We start from the raw sequence: 19,317 nt of genomic DNA on the forward strand, positions 1-19,317 counted from the left end.
TGGGCAGAATCTCCTTGGGCAGTTCGTTTCTTTTCTTCTCTTTGCATTGGCAGGGAATACCTACGTCCTTGATCACGTGGTGATGTCTTGCACCACTTTCAGGTAATGTGGGAATTAATGCGCGCTAATTCTGAAAAAGGGTCGCGTCAGCCCGCGCGCCCAATCCTGACACGATCGGGACGCGCCTCGGTGGCCCCCACGCGTTTGGATCTGTAGAGGGCCAGTGTCGTTTGCGTAGGATGTGTCTCAGTAAAAAGGGGGAGAATTGTCGGAATATTGCAGCAGTTTAGTGTAGTGACACTTCTGGCGCTAGTGTTCTGATTGTGGTGGCCACGAGCCACTGAACTCTATAATGCCACGAGCACGACGCTGTCATGCTTCATCCATGACGCTGTGCATGCTGTGTGTCCGTCAATAGTGTCTGTTGATATTGGTTGATACGGTTAGGGTTGATACAATAAAGAGTCGCGGGCTGAGACACTAAATATTGTAAGTAAGATGGGAAAGAAATTGATCATTAACATGGCACAAATGTATTATTTTAGCAATTGAAAAGACCGAAATACAGAATGAGCTTTCGCCGCTAAGGCATCATCAGATTCTATGTATTTTTTTTGGAACACTGAATCAACATCAATCATGTAAATCACAATACACGTGCACAATGGCCGACAAGGCTATTGTGTAGTTGGGTAAGACCATGGATTACCTACTACCCATGGTACTACTTCATCCATGGTAAGACTAAATATTGTAGTTGGGTTGTAGGTTGTAGTTGGGTTGTAGGATGCTGGTTGAGGTTGGTAGGTCTGTTGTTATGCTCCACTCTTCAGCTGTGGGTTGGTAGGTTGTGGGTCATTAGGTAAGTGTTAGGTCAGGTTAGATCAATATTACTTAGGTACCTAGAAGTTGTTACCCAGAAGTTCTGGTAAATGTCAAGTTTAAGTCCTAAGAAGAGTTCATTGATAAATTTTTCATATTTTTACATTATTCGACATCCTGAATCCAAAAATGATACTCATATGTCTCGCAAATAAAAGAAAAAAACATAATCAAACCTGACCTAACCTTACCTACATACAGGGGCGTCGCCGACGGGGGGGTCGGGGGGGTCGCGACCCCCCCACTCGTCAGAACCGGGGGGGTCGAACCCCCCACTTTTGGCGATGCTGAATATGCTTTTTTTAGCTATCATGTCAGGGAAGTTGGCGTCAGCAACATCAACAAATACAACGTCAGATTCAGAATCGCTTCAAGAGCTCCCTAGTCCCTATTGCTTATAGGTCAATAAGCTGTGGGCTAGAACATCAGCATGACAATATGATTTTAGTCCCTTTTTATCCCTCAAATGAGCGAGCGCGTCAAAACTGGCCTAAGCGTTCGTCTGATTGTCAAAATGATGGTTGCAGTCGATTCGTCGGATGACGTATCAGTAACTACGAGGTACCTGGCTAGCCTCAGCCCTGCTACCCTCGGACCTGCCTGCATAGGGGAAATGGGGTCAGATGGTGGATCCCTCTGGGGCTTTCCTAATAAGACGCGCAAAAAGGAGTATATTGCAACGAAACTTCCAGTTACCTCGAGTTAATGAATTTTACACCTATTCTAAAAAAATGGCCCTGATTCGAATATGGATGACCTTGGTTAACTTTTTTGAGTTTTATTTGCTTCCACTTACAAGTGTGGTTTTTGGGGCTGATTTCGAGTTTAGCGCCCGTTTGAACCGTTTGAAGTAGTTTTGATAAATGATGGTTATGTAACATGTTACGAAGCTATCGTTGGTGGTTGTCAGTCACCCACTCTAGATGGCCGGGAGGAAGCCTGCTGGTCGACCTGACCTGACCCGACCCGATCTACCCAAAATGCATGGAGTCATCATCTTTGTTCAAGACTAACATCGAACTCGTACTCGGGACCCCGATAACAGCTACGGCTCACTAAGTTCTAGCAGGCGGACAGATTTTTCCTACTTTTGGGCGTTGACCTAAGATGACCAGGCCAAGACCTTGAAATTGGGCATCATCGGCTTTCTCTCATCACGGGCAGCATTTTCGCTCTTCCGCGAAACTCTACCTCGATCAGGGGCCGAAAGCACGCCTTATGCGTTACGTTGGTAAACGTTTTACCTTAGCGACCCGCAAAATACGAATAAGAGTAACTAATACGAATACTGTATCACAATTTACGGCAACGGTTCGAAGAAGAACCTTGGTGCCATTCAGAAGATTATAAATTACGGGGCCAAAACAATTTTCGGACGCAAAAAGTACGATCATGTATCGGATCTGCTCGAGAAGCTGCGTTGGCTCAGTGCGGAGAATCTGGTGTCATATCACACACTGTGTATGATCCACAAACTGCTGCGCTTCCGGGAGCCCGATGAATTGTCGGCCGGCCTGTCTACAGTGGCCGAGACCCGGGGTGTGTCGGGAGCCCTAGACAGGGTCACCAGGCAGGACCGCGCACCGTATGTGCCCCGGTCCAAGACCGAGACGGGGAAGAGGCGCTTCAGGTGCCGTGGTCCAGCCCTGTACAACACCCTACCACCCGAACTGCTGGAGCTCCCTGTGCCCATTTTTACACGCCGACTCAAGCAGCACTTGTCCGCTCGACCACCAGACTGATTATACTAACTACTTTTTAGCCACGGGGTGTATGTGTTATGTTGTATGCTCGTATGTGAATGTGTGCGTGTGAACTGTGCATGAACTCCATGTTGAGCCTAATGATGACCAGCCCCATTTTTTACTATATGACGAGAGGTATTAAAAGCCACTCCAAGTGGAGCACCTCAATAAATGTCTGAGTCTGAAAGAGCTACAGCAACACAGAAAGCGTATTCGATAGCTTTTTAAAGCTCTTTCGCCAACTTCGCTTCAGATATGACTTCGGGTCTATGGCTTGTGTACCATAGAGTCCAAACAGCTAAACGGACGGATTTTGCCGAAACATTTGTTCTGTAACAACCTATGATTCAGTGAATGTGTATGATATTCATGTTATCACCATCGTTTTTGCTTCGTCGAAACACGTCGCATGGCTTACAATTTGAACTTAAAAACTTGAATAGAAAACTTGACATCAGGTAAAGGTCATGACCTGACCGGAAAAGAACCTGCTGCATATGGATCGATCTGTGTTACTGAGCTGAACACACTCCAGGTGCTGTCATCGCTCTACAACGTCTCCATCAAAAGTTGTTGTCGAAAATGTGTTAGAGACCTTTGATGACCTAATGACTGACCAGTGACCATTTCAGTCACCACTGGTCATTAGCTGCACCTTATCTCTAAAATGAACAAGGTGCCATGGCTACAAAAGTATCTAGTGTTTTTAGCATATTCTTTCAAAGCAGAGGGCATCGTGCTTTTTCCCATATCTTATCATGATTGGTGAGGTCACACACCTATTTGACCTGACTTCGCTTCTCAGATGTAAAATCCCAGATTCATGAACTGTTGGCACTTATAATCCCATTCATTACACCAAATTTCAGACTGATAAGAGTCAGGAGATAATCTATAGGAATGACAAGATTGCAGTTTTAAGAGGCATTAAAACTGAACTTGACATGACATTGTGACCTTACCTCAGGTGACCTCTGCTAGATTTTTATGCACGATGCAAAATTGATGTACAATAAGATATACCGCTGCTTTCGCGGCACTGCGCGCCGAGGTTTTTCTCCGGGCACACGAAAAAAACCGGGAGTGTGGCTAAAAACACCCCTACCCATCAAGACGAAGACCGGAAACCCGACCCCCCCCCCACTCAAAAATCCGTGGCGACGCCCCTGCCTACATACCTATAACCTACCAACCTACAACCTACAAACCTACCCTAACCTAACCTAACCTACAAACCTACCTACCTACAACCTAAAACCTACAAACCTACAACCTAACCTAACCTAAAACCTAAAATTTTTGCTGTTTCATATTCGTATCAACAGCGCCACAATTGTAGTTAGGACCTAAACTTGACATATACCGAAGTTCTTACCTAGAGGTTAGAAGGAGAGGATAAGGGAACAGGAAAGCTTGTGATGCTGCCTCTCATCGGTAGTCGTAAAGCAGGCGCCACACTTGTTTTTTTTTTTTTTGCAATCAAGGAGAGGCGCGCCCATACCAATACCCAGGGATGTAGAATGACAATAATGACTCAAGTTTATTTTTAAAGACAAAGCTTTTTTGATAATACATCATACAGTATCTTGATCACTGTCAATGAGATGAAGAATATTTGTCTATAAATATTTTTTTGTCTATATATGAAGAATATCTGTCAAATATTCTTCAGCCCATTGCAATTGACAGTGATCAAGATACTGTATGTATCAAAAGCTTTGTCTTTTTACAATAAACTTGAGTTATTATTGTCATTCTACATCTGTCATGGATCCGTCACAACACCCAGGGATGTTTTCTAATCAAACCGAACCTAACCAAGCCTGAACTAACCTTACCTATAAGTTACAACCTACAACCTACCACTTGAAGTATGATGCTTTACTACTACCATTTTTATCAAAATTTTACTTTAATTTTTATTTGAATACTGTTTTTATGATTTTTTACTTTTACTGGTTCAGATAATTTGATGAAGAAGCTGGGGAGTCTACAAGGCAGAATTCCATTTTTTAAAATCAATAAATGGATTTTTATGATCAAATATGGGGATAAATGCTGCCCTTGCTTTGCTTTATCAAGTAATTAACAGAGTAACAAACCAATACTTGTGGCATCCGGTCCACCCTTTTGAGAGAAAAGCTTCCATTTCCCATTTCAACTTAGAATGAATGCTTTGTGTGAATACTTGAGGAAATTCTGTGAAATCACTCAGAAATGACTAAAAATGTTTTTTTTTGTAGGTTCTGAGCACTACAATCAGCTGGCTATTATATAACTTGATCAGTGGCCAGTGCTATGAAAAAACATTGTTTTAACCCGCGCGGGGCTGGGGGGTAAATTTTACACACCCTCGCGAATTTCTGCAATAACTCAAAAACGGCGGGGCGCAGCGCCGCCAAACTTTCAGTACCCTTTCTTACATCAATATTCAATTTGACACGTTCCCTGAAAATTTGAGCGAAATCCGTCGGGAATTTTTTGAGAAATTGACGTTTTAGTGACGTCATGTTCGCCATTTTCGCCTTAAAAACGGCAAAATTTCAAACGTCGCTAACATCTTTATTTTTAAAGGAATCAAGACGTAACAAAAAAGGTTATACGTAGCTCTACTTTGTATATCAAATGGCTATCTCGGTTTTTGAAAATTTTGGATTTTGGCCAAAAGTTTAAAAAAACTGACTTTTTCGGGAAAATAATTATAAATCCAAAATTTTGAGTGTATCGAAAAACCGGAATATATGTCATAGATGTCGTCTATGTGCACCTACATACCAATTTTTAGAAGAATCTGTTCAAAAATGTGGGAGTTATTAAAAATTTCATGACGTCACGACACACAAAATTTTTGAAAAATGAATTTTTTAAGTTCTAGACCTCGTACGGAAACAAAAATAGCACCATTCGATTCGCCGTGAAAAACTGCATCAGATAGACACCTTTTTAGGCCTTAACAACCAACTTCAAAATTTGACCTCACTTGACCTGACCTTGACCTGACCTCGACCTGAAATTCATCCAGATGTGGTCCATATCACCTATTGAGTGTGGCTATTGAATTCTATGAATAAAATGACCCATAAAACATGTGTCGCACATGCCCTTTTCTATATTTTGTTTTTGGTGGCCTGACCTGACCTGACGTGACCTTGACCTTGACCTCTGAATGATATTGTATGCAGCGAATATTGTCTTGGTAGCCTAAGAACACGTTTTGGGCAATCAGTCTCAGTCCATTCTTCGGCAACTACGGTGCAAGGCAGATACTGTAGAAACTTGCAATTTGTACCCTTGACCTGACCTTGACCTTGACCTCAAGGCTCAAACTTTAAATTAAGTACATGTTTTTAGTTGTTCGTGATGAGATCTTTCGATTGGCGTTTGAATTTTCCAAATTGGACCATTAGTTCGGGAGATAACAGGGGGGGGGGGATAAAATTTACCCACCCCCAGCCCTGCGCGTTCGGCTGGAGACCCCAGCCCCGCGCGGGTTAAACCAGGGCTGCGGAGTCGATGGATTTTCGGCGACTCCGACTCCGACTCCGCCTTTCAAAAACCAGCTCCGACTCCGACTCCGACTCCGGGCAGAATTGTCGACTCTGACCGACTCCAACTCCGACTCCGACTCCGCAGACCTGTTTTAAACATCAAAGGTCATTGCAATAAAAACAAAAGAGTGAATTTTGAATGATAATTTTGTCTTAGATGGCAACATCATTAAGAAAAAAGTAAAAATAGTGTCATTTTAAAATCAATGTTACTCACTTTTTCTGGCACATCTGTTTCAATCAGCAATTGTTGCCAAAGTAAGATTGACCTTGAATTGTAACTTAGTGATTTAGAAGTGCCAGTTAATCGTGCACTGAGTAGCTATGGCAGGCATTGCAACTTTTTAGGCCACTTGATGTGACCTTCTGACCTGACCTTGAAGACCTTGGTCTGAAAGTGCTGCTGTCTGAGATATTCCTGTACAATAACATCCTCTTTTCCAGAGCATGGCTAAGGTGGTGGTCACTGGAGCATCAGGCCTCCTTGGAAGAGCTCTGTATCAGACATTCAAAGAAGAAGGATTTACTGTCACCGGCTTCGCAAAATCAAGGTGAGATTCACATGTCCCACTACTTGAAGTCACAGATTGTCCCAAACTTTCTATTGGACTCGTCTGAAGCCCATGCCAGTGTGAGATCAGATTCTTGCCCTTCTTTGGGTCCTCTCTGGAGTTTCTCTGTCGCTCAGGGTGTCTGCTGGCCTGCCCCTGAGTCCCCTAGTTTGACTCGTCGCTGTGGCGCAGGGTGTCTGTCGGCCTGCCCCTGAGTCCCCTAGTTTGACTCGTCGCTGTGGCGCAGGGTGTCTGCCGGCCTGCCCCTGAGTTGACTCGTCGCTGTTTGACTCCCCTAGTTTGACTCGTCGCTGTGGCGCAGGGTGTCTGTCGGCCTGCCCCTGAGTTGACTCGTCGCTGTTTGACTCCCCTAGTTTGACTCGTGGCTGTGGCGCAGGGTGTCTGTCGGCCTGCCCCTGAGTTGACTCGTCGCTGTTTGACTCCCCTAGTTTGACTCGTCGCTGTGGCGCAGGGTGTCTGCCGGCCTGCCCCTGAGTCCCCTAGTTTGACTCGTCGCTGTGGCGCAGGGTGTCTGCCGGCCTGCCCCTGAGTCCCCTAGTTTGACTCGTGGCTGTGGCGCAGGGTGTCTGCCGGCCTGCCCCTGAGTCCCCTAGTTTGACTCGTGGCTGTGGCGCAGGGTGTCTGCCGGCCTGCCCCTGAGTCCCCTAGTTTGACTCGTGGCTGTGGCGCAGGGTGTCTGCCGGCCTGCCCCTGAGTTGACTCGTCGCTGTTTGACTCCCCTAGTTTGACTCGTGGCTGTGGCGCAGGGTGTCTGTCGGCCTGCCCCTGAGTCCCCTAGTTTGACTCGTGGCCGTGGCGCAGGGTGTCTGCCGGCCTGCTCTCGGTGGACCTGCTGGACAGTGATGAGCTGCGCGCGCGGCTGCGGCAGCTGGCGCCGCAGGTGATCGTTCACTCGGCCGCCTACCGCTCGCCGGACCAGGTGGAGGCGGACGCGGCGGCCGCGCGCCGGATGAACGTGCACGCCTCGCAAGTGATCGCCGAGGTGGCCGGTGAGTGCCCGCGAGACGAAGCGGTAGGATGAACGGTACCTGCTCTTATGACGTAAAATTGATCTTGCCGACGTAAAATTCATGCTGTGTGATCTTTTCACCTTTCTATTGATATGTGGGGCATTCCACGATAGATCGTATCACTTTTTTCCAATTTGACACCCTCATCTCTCGGAATTTGACGAGAATTGGTCTCAGGGGTAATCAGGGGCTCTGAATCCACCTGTAACAATTTCAGGCTTATCAGATAAGTATTTTTTGAGTTATGGTGTATAACATTTTTTGGATCTTGCTTTGCAGCGCTAAGTTTGGCGGGCTGTAACTCTAAGACGGATTATTCAAATGCCAAATGTTATATAACATTGAACTTGCAATGAAACAGAGATTAATATGTATTTTTGAAATTTCGAAAAATACGCTATTTTTGATATATGACATATCGAGTTTTCTTTCGTTTGTATTTTTGGACTTTGGGACCAATTTTTTTTTTGAATTTTTATTTCTTTAAAAAATATTTGGCTCATTGTTAAGAAGTATTCGAAAAATTAGGAAGGTGTTCTTTCTATAAATGTATTTATTTTACGTCACGATAACGGTTTCGAATAGTGATTTCGGGAGGGGAGCTTACAAATGGCGTGGTAAAGCTGCCTAGTAGGGTTGTTAAAAAAAAACGATTTTTGGAAAAGTATATGGGCTCATGGCTCATGTGGTGCGGTATTCTTTTCTGAGTCCAATGATACCTTTTTTTCCGAAAAGTATTACTGCTAGGCGCTGCTCAAACGGCTTAAAGAGGACCATGTTACGCCCGCCGACCGGCCGGTGTCAATAAGGGCGAGAACTCGACGCCGCGCGCCGGCGGCAGCGCCTTATCGGCGCCGCGCGCCACGGCATCTGCCGGGCGGCCGGCTGGGCGGTGGGAAGTTATAAGTGCGTGGTCTTATTGCACACGATCGGGGTGCGCTATCCCATGTTTTCGGGGCGGAACGTTTCAGTGCAGCATCGGTGCGTCTGCCATGGTGGTCTGTGTCGATGGTACAGAAAATAACTCAAACAGAGCTCAGAAAAGACTGAATGATTCTGGGTAGTTGCCTCGAAACAATCCGTTTCAAGAATACAGCTGCCTTCTTAACGTACTGTATCACTTTTTAATTCTTCAAAAAGCAAGCTCTGAGCAATAACAGACTTCTTTGCATTGCTGTTGACAATTTAAGTTGCTTTTGGACGGTGGCTCGCAGCCCCAATATGCTGCCGCGTAACTCTATTCCAACGACGAAACGGCAACTTAGCGAGAATCGAAAATTTAACGAAGTAGGTACAACAGGAGCTGGCAAGGCTCCTGCATTGGTCTTTCCGTCATGAGTGACACACCTGGGTAATGCGTCACGTCAGGGCAGAGCTGTGTTCTATGCCGGGTCTGGATTCGGGTCTTGATCGGCATCGGTGGGCACGGCCGCCCTGGCCGGACTGCCGGCGTCGCTTATGCTCGAAGGATTGGATAAAAGGCGCTTTATATGTACTCCGGCTAATGTCTCTACTCATGTCTCACTTCGTCACACTGTCAGGTTGGCCACCCTGTCATTCCCGGACATGTTTTATTTCGGCCTGCTAATCTAAGTTAAACCTGGCGTCGATTCTGTTGCTTCAGCATTTGACATCAACGTATCTGCATAATGACATTGGTGACGCCCATGCTCGTCAAACCCACCCCCAAACTTGGACCGATGACTTCCGGGTCTCCATATTCTGTTCTTGTGCATTGCCAGCTCTTGCTGTACGTAAATCGTGAATTTTCGATTCTCGCAAAGTTGCGCGTTTCGCCGTTAGATTTAACCCGCGACCGCCTGGGGGGGGGGGGTCGGATCCGACCCCCCCTCCGTTTTTCTTGAATAACTCATGAACCACTTTCGCTATCTACTTGAAACTTGGCATACCTTCTCCCCTATCAATTTGACGTCTCCTGTGCAATTTTTAAGAAAAAATTCCCAAAAATTTTTGAGATATATCGATTTTAGTGATGTAACTACATGGCGTTTTTAGTCAAAAAGTGGTAAATGTTTAAAAAATCGCCAAAAATCAGGATTTTAAGCAAATTGCAAATTAAGGACATGAAAAGACGCAGCTCAACGAGTTCTTTAAAATGACTATCTCGGATTTTCCATAAAATGCGTTTTTCACCCCTAAAAATTCAAAAAACTATATTTTTTGGAAAACAGCTAATAAAATCCAAAATTTTGGGAATTTCCAAAAAACCGGAATATATGTTGTAGAGCTCTATTAGAACATTAGATGCCCCAAATTTCAACTTTCTATCTTGATTTTTGACCCCCAAATTGTAAAAAATAGCTCCAACATGCATAGGGCATGGTGACGTCATAAGCATTTTCGTGAATTAGAGGCACTTCTGAACATCGCATGTGAAAACAAATGGCACCACTAGATTCCTGGGACAAAGCTCGTCTAGAAAAGTGCATTTTTATGTGAAAAATAAAAAGTTGAAAAAATGACCTTTTTTCTCAGCCCTCGTATAGTATAAACGATTTTTTATGCTTTCAATGCACACTTATCACCAGCACAGTGACTTGGGGTCACATATAACCATTACCATCGGATTCGGCGTGAAAAATAAGCCATAAAACATGTGTCGCACGCCCATGTAACAGAAATTGAAAACCGTGACCTTTCGTGACCTGACCTGACCTTGACCCGTACTTAGTATGACCCCTATACGCACATGGTACCTTCACTAGGCCTTTGAGGGCATTTTTGGTGAGTTTCGAGCAGCAGCTATCGATTCCGCTGTCCGTAAGCCTAATCATGCAAAACCCCTGAATTTGACCTTTGACCTGACCTTGACCCGAAAGTTGACCTCAATCTTAAAATCTTAAGAGTGCTTTGGGAAGGTCTCGTAGAGACCTTTCGAACGCCGCCTCGCGGGGCTCGATACGACCATTGGTTCTCGAGATAACAGGGGGGGGGGGGGTCGGATCCGACCCCCCCCCCCCCAGGCTGTCGTGGGTACTGAAATAGCCCAGGCGGTGCCGGGTTAAGATGCGTGGCAGCATATTGGGGGTGCGAGCTACCGTCAAAAACTAACGTAAATTGTCAACAGCAATGCAAAGAAGTCTGTTATTGCTCAGAGTTTGCTTTTTAAAGAATTAACAAGTGATACGGTACGTTAAGAAGGCAAATGTATTCTTGAAATGGATTGTTTCGAGGCAACTACCCGGAATCATTCAGTCTTTTCTCAGCTCTGTTTGACTTATTTTCTGTACCATCGACACAGACCACCGCGGCAGCCGCACCGATGCGGCACTGAAACTGTCCGCCCCGAAAATATGGGATAGCGTACCCCGATCGCGTGATAAAGACCACGCACTTATAACTTCCCACCGCCCGGCCGGCCGCCCGGCAGATGTCGTGGCGCGCGGTGCCGATAAGGCGCTGCCGCCCGTGCGCGGCGTCGAATTCTCGCCCTTATTGACACCGGCCGGTCGGCAGGCCTAACATGGTCCTCTTTAAGCCGTTTGAGGAGCCCCTAACAGTTAATACTTTTCAGAAAAATGGGCATCATTGGACTCAGAAAAGAATACCGCACCACATGAGTCATGAGCCCGTATACCTTTCCGAAATTCGTTTTTTTTAACAACCCTACTGCCTAGTGACATCACGGGTTACTGAAATTTCAATTCAAGTCTGAGTCATCTGAAAAAAAGTGAAAAGAGCATTCAACCCTCTTTCCTATAAGCGCGAGGGTGAAAAAGGCTGTTTGGTTCTGACATTGTTTTGGACGCCAATGACCATAGCTGTCCGAGATGAAAGTTACAGGACGCATACATGGTGTCCTCCAGAGGTCTCACAACTTGTATATCTGGGAATTTTTCAAGGTTACATGAGATCAGGTCGGTCACGTGACATCACTGTTATAAGTCAATGGGGAAATATAAAAACTGTTATTTTGGCGCCGAGAATGATCTAAAACTATCCCACGTACATGGTATCGTGATTTCATGCACTCCTTGCAAAGTCCAATGCTTTACTTTTGCATTGTTAATCTTGCGTGACGTCATTTATGAAGTCACTAGGGTCGTACGAGTTTTTCGTCAATAACTCCGGATCAAATAGAGCTAGAGAGTCGGGAAAGCCACCAATGGACTCGGGAAGACCTTCCGAATCGAATGATATGCCATATGATACCCTTTGCCCAGCTTCGTGACTTGAGGGGCTCTGACCTGACCTTGACCCCAGGTCAACTACTTAAGTTGACCTCACCCTAGCAAAAAGTATACCATTCGATGCACCTGAGCTAGGCGAACACAATGATGCCAAAATAGCGGCTCTGCGGCCATTTTTTTAGAAGTTATTTACTAAAAACCGAACCCGTAACTTCAGTCACGTGACCTGACCTCAGACGCTACCGGTTAACCTGAGACCTTAAAATCGGGTACCAATCGCTGCGACTTGTAACGGCACACACGCCCGTTTTTTCCGCGAGGCTCTAGCTCTATTAGAAGCGAAACGGCGTGCTGGGGTCGTATCAACCCCTCCGAAACCCATTTTGTTTGCGGGAAAATGAGGAACTTATAGAAAGAACACCTTTCTAATTTTTTGCATGTCGATTTGCAATGACATGAAGATTATTTTGAAAAAATAAAAATGTGAAAAATTTTGGTCCCAAAAGTCATTAGAGGCAAATGAAAAAAGATTAAGGTTTTTGCTCAACAATGAAATTTTTTCTTTGGAATTTTTAAATAGTAATATTAATTTTTGATTCATCGCAAGCTTAGTGTTGTTTACATTTTGTTGGTTGCTTAACCCGTTCTTGAGTTATAGGCCATCAAACTCACCGTTACATACCGAAGTTTAAAAAAAATGTAATGCAATATAACTCAAAAAGTTTTGATCTGAGAAGTCTGATAGTTTGCCAGGCGTCTTTGGGGCCTATGATTACCCCTAGGACCGATTTTCATTAAAATCTGAGAGATGAGGGTGACGGGCCTGGTACGATCTATCGTGGAATGCCCCATGTAAGAAGACAAAACAATATTTATCCGCGTCATTTTTGTTTCGTATAGCGTCCAGGAAAACTTATTGTGGATCCTCTCAGGTCGTTAGAACCATTCACTAAACTTAGATTAGTGTTGTTAAGCCTAATTTTAATGTGTCTGTTAGTGATATTATCGTGTGGGAACAAATTCTTCATTTCGTGGCTCACTTTTGGGTCGAGTCCATTGGACCCATATTATTCAGCTGCTTTTTTTATTCCGTTGCCACGATGCAGCAGCTACTGGTCGCACCAATCAAAAATACATACCACCACACATGCCGCTGCCAGCATCGTATCGCTGCGCCGGTCCGCCGGCCGCGCTCCTCACGCGCCTCCCACGGCCTCCCCCCGCCGACAGCCGAGCTGGGCGCGCAACTGCTTTACATCAGCACCGACTACGTGTTCGACGGCTGCTCGCCGCCCTACAAGGCCGACGACCCGCCCAACCCCCTCAACCTGTACGGCCAGACCAAGCTGGAGGGGGAGCGGGCCACCCTGCACGCCTGTCCCGGTGAGCTGGCGGTAACCCAGCGGGGGATAGTTGGGATCGGACTTTGTCTAGGTGGGCTTGGTTTTAGGCGTGTGGTATGATCGTCGACTGTCAGCTATAATTTGCTGTAAGTGTGCGCTCGTAACCTTTTTATTCTCTGCCGCACTCTGGCCACCACCACCACCCCGCCGCTGTCTGTATTGTGTGACGCCGCCCCCACCACCCCTGCCGCTGTCTGTATTGTGTGACGCCGGCTCCACCACCTCGCCGCTGTCTGTATTGTGTGACGCCGGCCCCACCACCCGGCCGCTGTCTGTATTGTGTGACGCCGGCTCCACCACCCCGCCGCTGTCTGTATTGTGTGACGCCGGCCCCACCACCCCGCCGCTGTCTGTATTGTGTGACGCCGGCCCCACCACCCCGCCGCTGTCTGTATTGTGTGACGCCGGCCCCACCACCCGGCCGCTGTCTGTATTGTGTGACGCCGGCTCTAACACCCCGCCGCTGTCTGTATTGTGTGACGCCGGCTCTAACACCCCGCCGCTGTCTGTATTGTGTGACGCCGGCTCCACCACCCCGCCGCTGTCTGTATTGTGTGACGCCGGCTCCACCACCCCGCCGCTGTCTGTATTGTGTGACGCCGGCCCCACCACCCGGCCGCTGTCTGTATTGTGTGACGCCGGCCCCACCACCCTGCCGCTGTCTGTATTGTGTGACGAGGGCCCCACCACCCCGCCGCTGTCTGTATTGTGTTACGCCGGCTCCGTATCGGCAGGGGCTCTGGTGCTGCGCGTGCCGGTTCTGTACGGACCCGTCGAGCGGCTGGACGAGTCGGCTGTGACCGTGCTGCTACGCTGTCTGCTGGAGCCGCCGGCGGCCGGCTGCGCCGTCTCCGACCTCGAGAAGCGCTACCCAGCGCACGTGCGTGACGTGGCCGACATCTGCCACCGGCTGCTGGAGAAGCAGCGTGAGGTGAGCGCCCGTGGTCCCAGCCAGTGCCCTGTACAGTCTGGGGGCTGGGTGGCTGGTTTTGCGGCTGATACTGTTGTCGTCTTACAAGGGCTGTAAGGTGGCGTATCGTACTAGGCCGCGTTGACTCCACGCTGCAGTTGCTTTTATTAATTTGCCTCATGAGTCTTATTGTACGGTGATGAAGGATGATGCTGGTATTGCGCTGTTAACCCGCGCCGTGGTGGGGAGGGGGAGGGGGGGGGGAGCCTGGAGGAGGGGCTGTTTTTGCCCCCTCCAGTCTTTTCGTATTATCTCTAAAACTACGGCGCCGATCGTCTGGGAACTTTCAGTACCCTCTCGTACATCACTTTAACACATTGTGTCCAAAAGTTGTTCCAGAGCCTTTGACAGGTTGTCCCTAAATGACGTCAGGGACGTCATATTCAGCCATTTTCGGGCCCAAAAAGGTTTTGTGGGAAGAGTTATCATGCCTACAGTTTTTCAGATAGAGCAAATTTTTCAACATCAAAAAGATGTAAAATGAACAGGGCTACACAACTGCTATCTCGTTTTTTTTTTTAGTTTGACCTTTTTGAAAAAGTTCAAAAAAGTTATTTTTTAAATAATACCCTGAATATACCAAACATATTCAAAATTTCGAAAAGAGCCAGAATATTTGCTATAGACCTATTAGTCAGCTATCAACATGCCGAATTTGAGCTGCGTAACTATTTTGGGCGAAGTTTTGGCAAAAAAAGAAACTGCTAAAAATGATGGCGTCAGATATTTAAACTCAATTTTTAGCTCTTATAGACCACGTAGAAGTAAAATAAGACCACCATTTGACTCACCCTGATGAACTGCATTGAATAGATATCCTTTTTATGCAAAATATTAACTTTGAAATTTGACCTTTTTTTACCTAACCTTGACCTGACCTCCACCAGAACGTAACCCTCATCGTCCCTGATGGTCGTCTAACCGACATCGTTAAGCTGGAAATGAAAAAAATGGCCACAAAACATGCATCACACGGTCCTAATAAAGTTGGGTTTATGACATATGTTGACCCTAGGTGACCTGGCATCAGTGACCTCTTTTGACAACACATGCACTAGACAACCGACGCTCTAAGGATGATTTTCGATAACATGTGTTTTACTCGATGCTATAACGTATTTTCTAGAAGACACGTGAACGGTGAAACGTTTTAGATTTGACGTGACCTGTGACGTCATCGGTGACCTCGAGGTCAATGAAATTAATTTTCCCGTGACAGTGTTTACAAGGCTTAAGGCTATCGAACGCCGCTCGATTTTTGCGTATCCGTCCAGTAGTTTCGGAGCTGGTGGGGGGGGGGGGGGGGGGTGGCGGGCAAAAAATAGATCTCCACCCCGGCCACCAGGTCACGTTATATTAACCCGCACCCTGCTGGGGGTCCTGGATTTCCACGCCCTGCTGGGGGGGGGGGGGTGTCTGAACCCCCCCCTTCTAACTCGGCTCCTGGGCCACGTAGCGATACGCGGAAGGCGGCGTTCGAAAGAGCGTCAAAAATAATGACGAAATCATTTCGGTCAATTTTTTGGTCAGGTCAAAGGTCAGGTCACCAGAGGTCATTGAAGGCAAAATTTCGCCGATTTGCAGGTCGAATGTCGACAATTTCCATGATGCCAACGCATAACTCGGGAACCAATAGAGCTACAGCGCCGCGGAAAAGCGCATTCGATAGCCCTATTAACGCCCTTTCTGAGTAATTGTCTCAGATTTGACCTAACGTCAACGGTTTTGCCTGCAGGGGGCAAAAACTGCAAAAATAGCCGATTTTTTCGGAAACAGTTTTTCTGCAATAACTTTTGACCCAAGCCTTGCACGAGCTTACTTTTACCGGCATCGTGTTCCTCTCGTCAAGACGCATCGAATGATCTATAACTTGATCTTGAAAGGTCAACTTGAAAATTTGACCTCAGGTCAAGGTCATGACCTGACCTGAAAGGGTCATGTTGCATATCAGTCGATCCGTATCGTCGAGCTGAACACATCTAATGCGTTTTCATCGCTCTAGCATGCCTCTATCAAAAGTTATTTGCGAAAAACTGTTAGATACCATTCGTGACCTAAGATGACCTCAGGGCATAAACAGGGGTCACGGACATCATTTTCATGTTCAGTGTGTCTAAATCACTTGTAATTCAGTGTTTGGGAGTGTTTATAATGCCTTTCGTCCAAAAGAGGCGCATTTCAATTTTCTCCCATTGACTTATAATGGGGAGGTCGCAAAATTGACCTGACCTTAGGTCATCGATATCAAAATTCTGAGATATACATTTTGTACGTGCTATTGCTCTTAGCAATCGCTGAAAGTTTCAAAGCGATCGGTCACTCGGCGTAGCTATGACAGACATTGAAACTTTTTATGAGGTGAGGTCACTTCAAGTGACCTGGTGACCTGACCTTGAATGACCTTGGTCTGAAATTTTCACAACATGTGTAGAATTGATGTATGATAAGGTGTACCAAAAACCACAAGGGGGGGGGGGGTGTTCAAACACCCCCCCCCCAGCAGGGCGCGGGTTAATCAGACCCCACCAGGGCGCGGGTTAAGAACATGTATATTGTATAGGCATGGCTCGGATGACGTCTGTAAATTCGAACGTTTCTCCTCTGATCCTAGAGCCGCTCACAGCGCGTGGGCTGGAGCCATGTGGTGTGTGATGAACCGAGCTAACCCCACTCGCCCACCACTAACCCAAATGACCCCGACTGCCCCTCAGCTGATTGCTTCCGCCCTGTCGGCGGGTCCCACCTGTTCACCCGGCAACCAAACTCAGCTGACCCCATCGTGTTATTGTTTTTTTTTTTTGCGGCCCACCATACCCTCAGCGCACCCCAGCCATCTCAGCTGACGTTTGCGCTGACTGTGCGGCAGGACCGGGCGGTCGTGCGCGGCGTGTACCAGTGGAGCGGCTCGGAGACGCTCACCAAGTACGGCATGGTGCGCGCCATGGCCGCCGTGTTCGGTCTGTCGGCCGAGCACGTGACGCCGGTGCGCGCGCCGCCGCCGGCCGGCACGCGGCGGCCGCTCGACAGCCGGCTGGACACGGGCCGGCTCGCCGAGCTCGGCATCGGCACCCACACGCCGTTTGCGGAGGGCATCGAGCAGTGCCTGAGCGCCTGGCTGGAGAAGAAGGACGCGCCGCAGTAGCCGAGCACACCGGTCGGTCGGAGGGCTGGTGGGCCGTAGCTCGCGCGGGAGGGCCGCCACAGAGGAAGGTGGGAACGGCGGGTGCGCCCGTGGCACCGCTGGTAGAACTGTGGTAATCAGCAATATCTTAGAAATTAACTTCTGCTGTGTGATAGTGTAATCGTGAATGAGATTATATGTATGAAGTCTTCCAATATCTTCAACCATGTTGTAACAATCGTATGCTCTATCGTTTCTTCAGACTCGCTTTCACGATCCACGTCATTAATCTAACGGTCGGAAATTTTCTTTATTGTCACTCAGGAGAACACTAACGTATATTGATATTTGATAAGCCGGAGCTTCCTCGCGTAGCAATCAACCACTGGTCAGTTTACGATGCAAACTGCACGCCATATCTATATTTCTTTGCTTATAGCCCAAGCGGGTTCAAATGACGAAACCCGGAATGGTCAGGATCTCGCTCGCCGGCTTCCTTTTTATCACCACCACAATTCTACGTGTACCTTTACTGCACTTATAATGCTGATAGCATGGACAATTCTGGAGCTTGTTACGAGGCCCTAGGCGTTCCATGATACGATAACCAGGCGATTTCGTGCTTTGCGTTTTATCCTGTAGTGGCGTGTCTCCGCTCGGCGGCTGCGTTCACCCCAGTCCCGCCGTCGCGGACGTTCGTCTTCCCCCCTTCCCCCGGGTGCTTGAGGCGGGGGTGAGGTGGGGTTGGGGGTCGCTCCTGGTACGCGGCTCGGGGCCACCGCGGTCCATGCACGCCGTGCGGCTCCCAGCCCGCAAGTTGGTGGTGGTTGGTGGGCTGCCAGTTCAGGCTAACCACCAGGACGACGAGGTGACCTGTCTGCCACTGGGACCTCTTCGAAGGCGTGATGCAGCCTCCCTTTTGATTGCCCCGACACTTGGCGGGGCGGGGACTGGCCCACACCGTTTACATCGTGAAGGCGGAGCCTCCCAGATGGCAGTGTCAACTAGATGGCCAGTCTGAGGCATCATCAAGGTCGCATAGGCTCTTTTTGAATGCCTGTGGCCTGTATGTGCCAGGTCGTTTGTTGTGAATCTATGCGGCTGTCCTCTGCCCGCTCCATGTTTGCCACAGTCGACAGTGTTCTCCCGAGTCTCTTTTCCAGTTGCGATCAGTTTCTTCAGCTTATCAGCCACCCGAAGTGGCGGCTTTGGTTTAAACCGGTCGCCGAGGCGGCTAGCCTTCAGTTACTCACAGACAGGCTGGCGTCTGTGCGGTTACAGCGAGTTTGCAAAGCATTGCTTTGGCGTGAGTGTATTGCGTGGTGTTGCAGCTGCAGCGCCTGGCAAAGACGTTTGTACCGGTGTGATTTCGCAGTGTGGTAATGAGTAATGACCTGTCACTGAAACGTTACATTGTTGGTGGCATGGCACGGCGCGGAGCGTGTGCAGCAGCGACAGTGGTTGCCTTGCTGCACCGCGCCCGAACCGCCTCGGGCAACTCACCGCTCGGCGACACCACAGCTGTATTGTGCACACGAGCACCTCTCAGACAACACTGACCCGTTGGCCACTCGCTGCCCAGCCGCCCGGCCCTGCCGGCCATGCCAGGGCGCTTGGCCCGTAACACAACATCTCTCCGAATGGTACGAGGTGGGCGGACGTCTCCAAACAAGATACCTACCCAAACAAAGAGCAACCGCGGTCCATAAACAGTAAGCATTTGTTCGCCACAATATGCATGTCAGGAGAAACACACCGCCGTACCGTCAGCGCGCACACATACGTACTGAATACCCAGGACTACTCATAGTAGCGGGAGCCAAAACACATCAAAATGAGGCTTCACTATGTTGGCAGACTTATTAAGGAAACACGAAAACACAAGAGCGACCCGCTCACTGCGATCGTCTGCCAG

General features: G+C 48.0%; 1 protein-coding gene across 1 annotated transcript; it reads left to right on the forward strand.

Annotated features, from left to right (window-relative positions):
* Nucleotides 1-354: 354 nt before the first annotated feature.
* LOC122389762 (methionine adenosyltransferase 2 subunit beta-like) lies at nucleotides 355-17,617 on the forward strand. The gene is made up of 6 exons (XM_043382104.1): nucleotides 355-489; nucleotides 6,620-6,726; nucleotides 7,549-7,736; nucleotides 13,139-13,291; nucleotides 14,046-14,242; nucleotides 17,148-17,617. The coding sequence occupies exons 2-6, from the start codon at nucleotides 6,623-6,625 to the stop codon at nucleotides 17,421-17,423; spliced, it is 918 nt and encodes a 305-aa protein (XP_043238039.1). The 5' UTR covers nucleotides 355-489; nucleotides 6,620-6,622; the 3' UTR covers nucleotides 17,424-17,617.
* Nucleotides 17,618-19,317: the final 1,700 nt, after the last annotated feature.

This window comes from Amphibalanus amphitrite, unplaced genomic scaffold (assembly GCF_019059575.1).
Source record: "Amphibalanus amphitrite isolate SeventyFive unplaced genomic scaffold, NRLGWU_Aamphi_draft 000370F_arrow, whole genome shotgun sequence".
Classification (NCBI taxonomy): domain Eukaryota; kingdom Metazoa; phylum Arthropoda; class Thecostraca; order Balanomorpha; family Balanidae; genus Amphibalanus; species Amphibalanus amphitrite.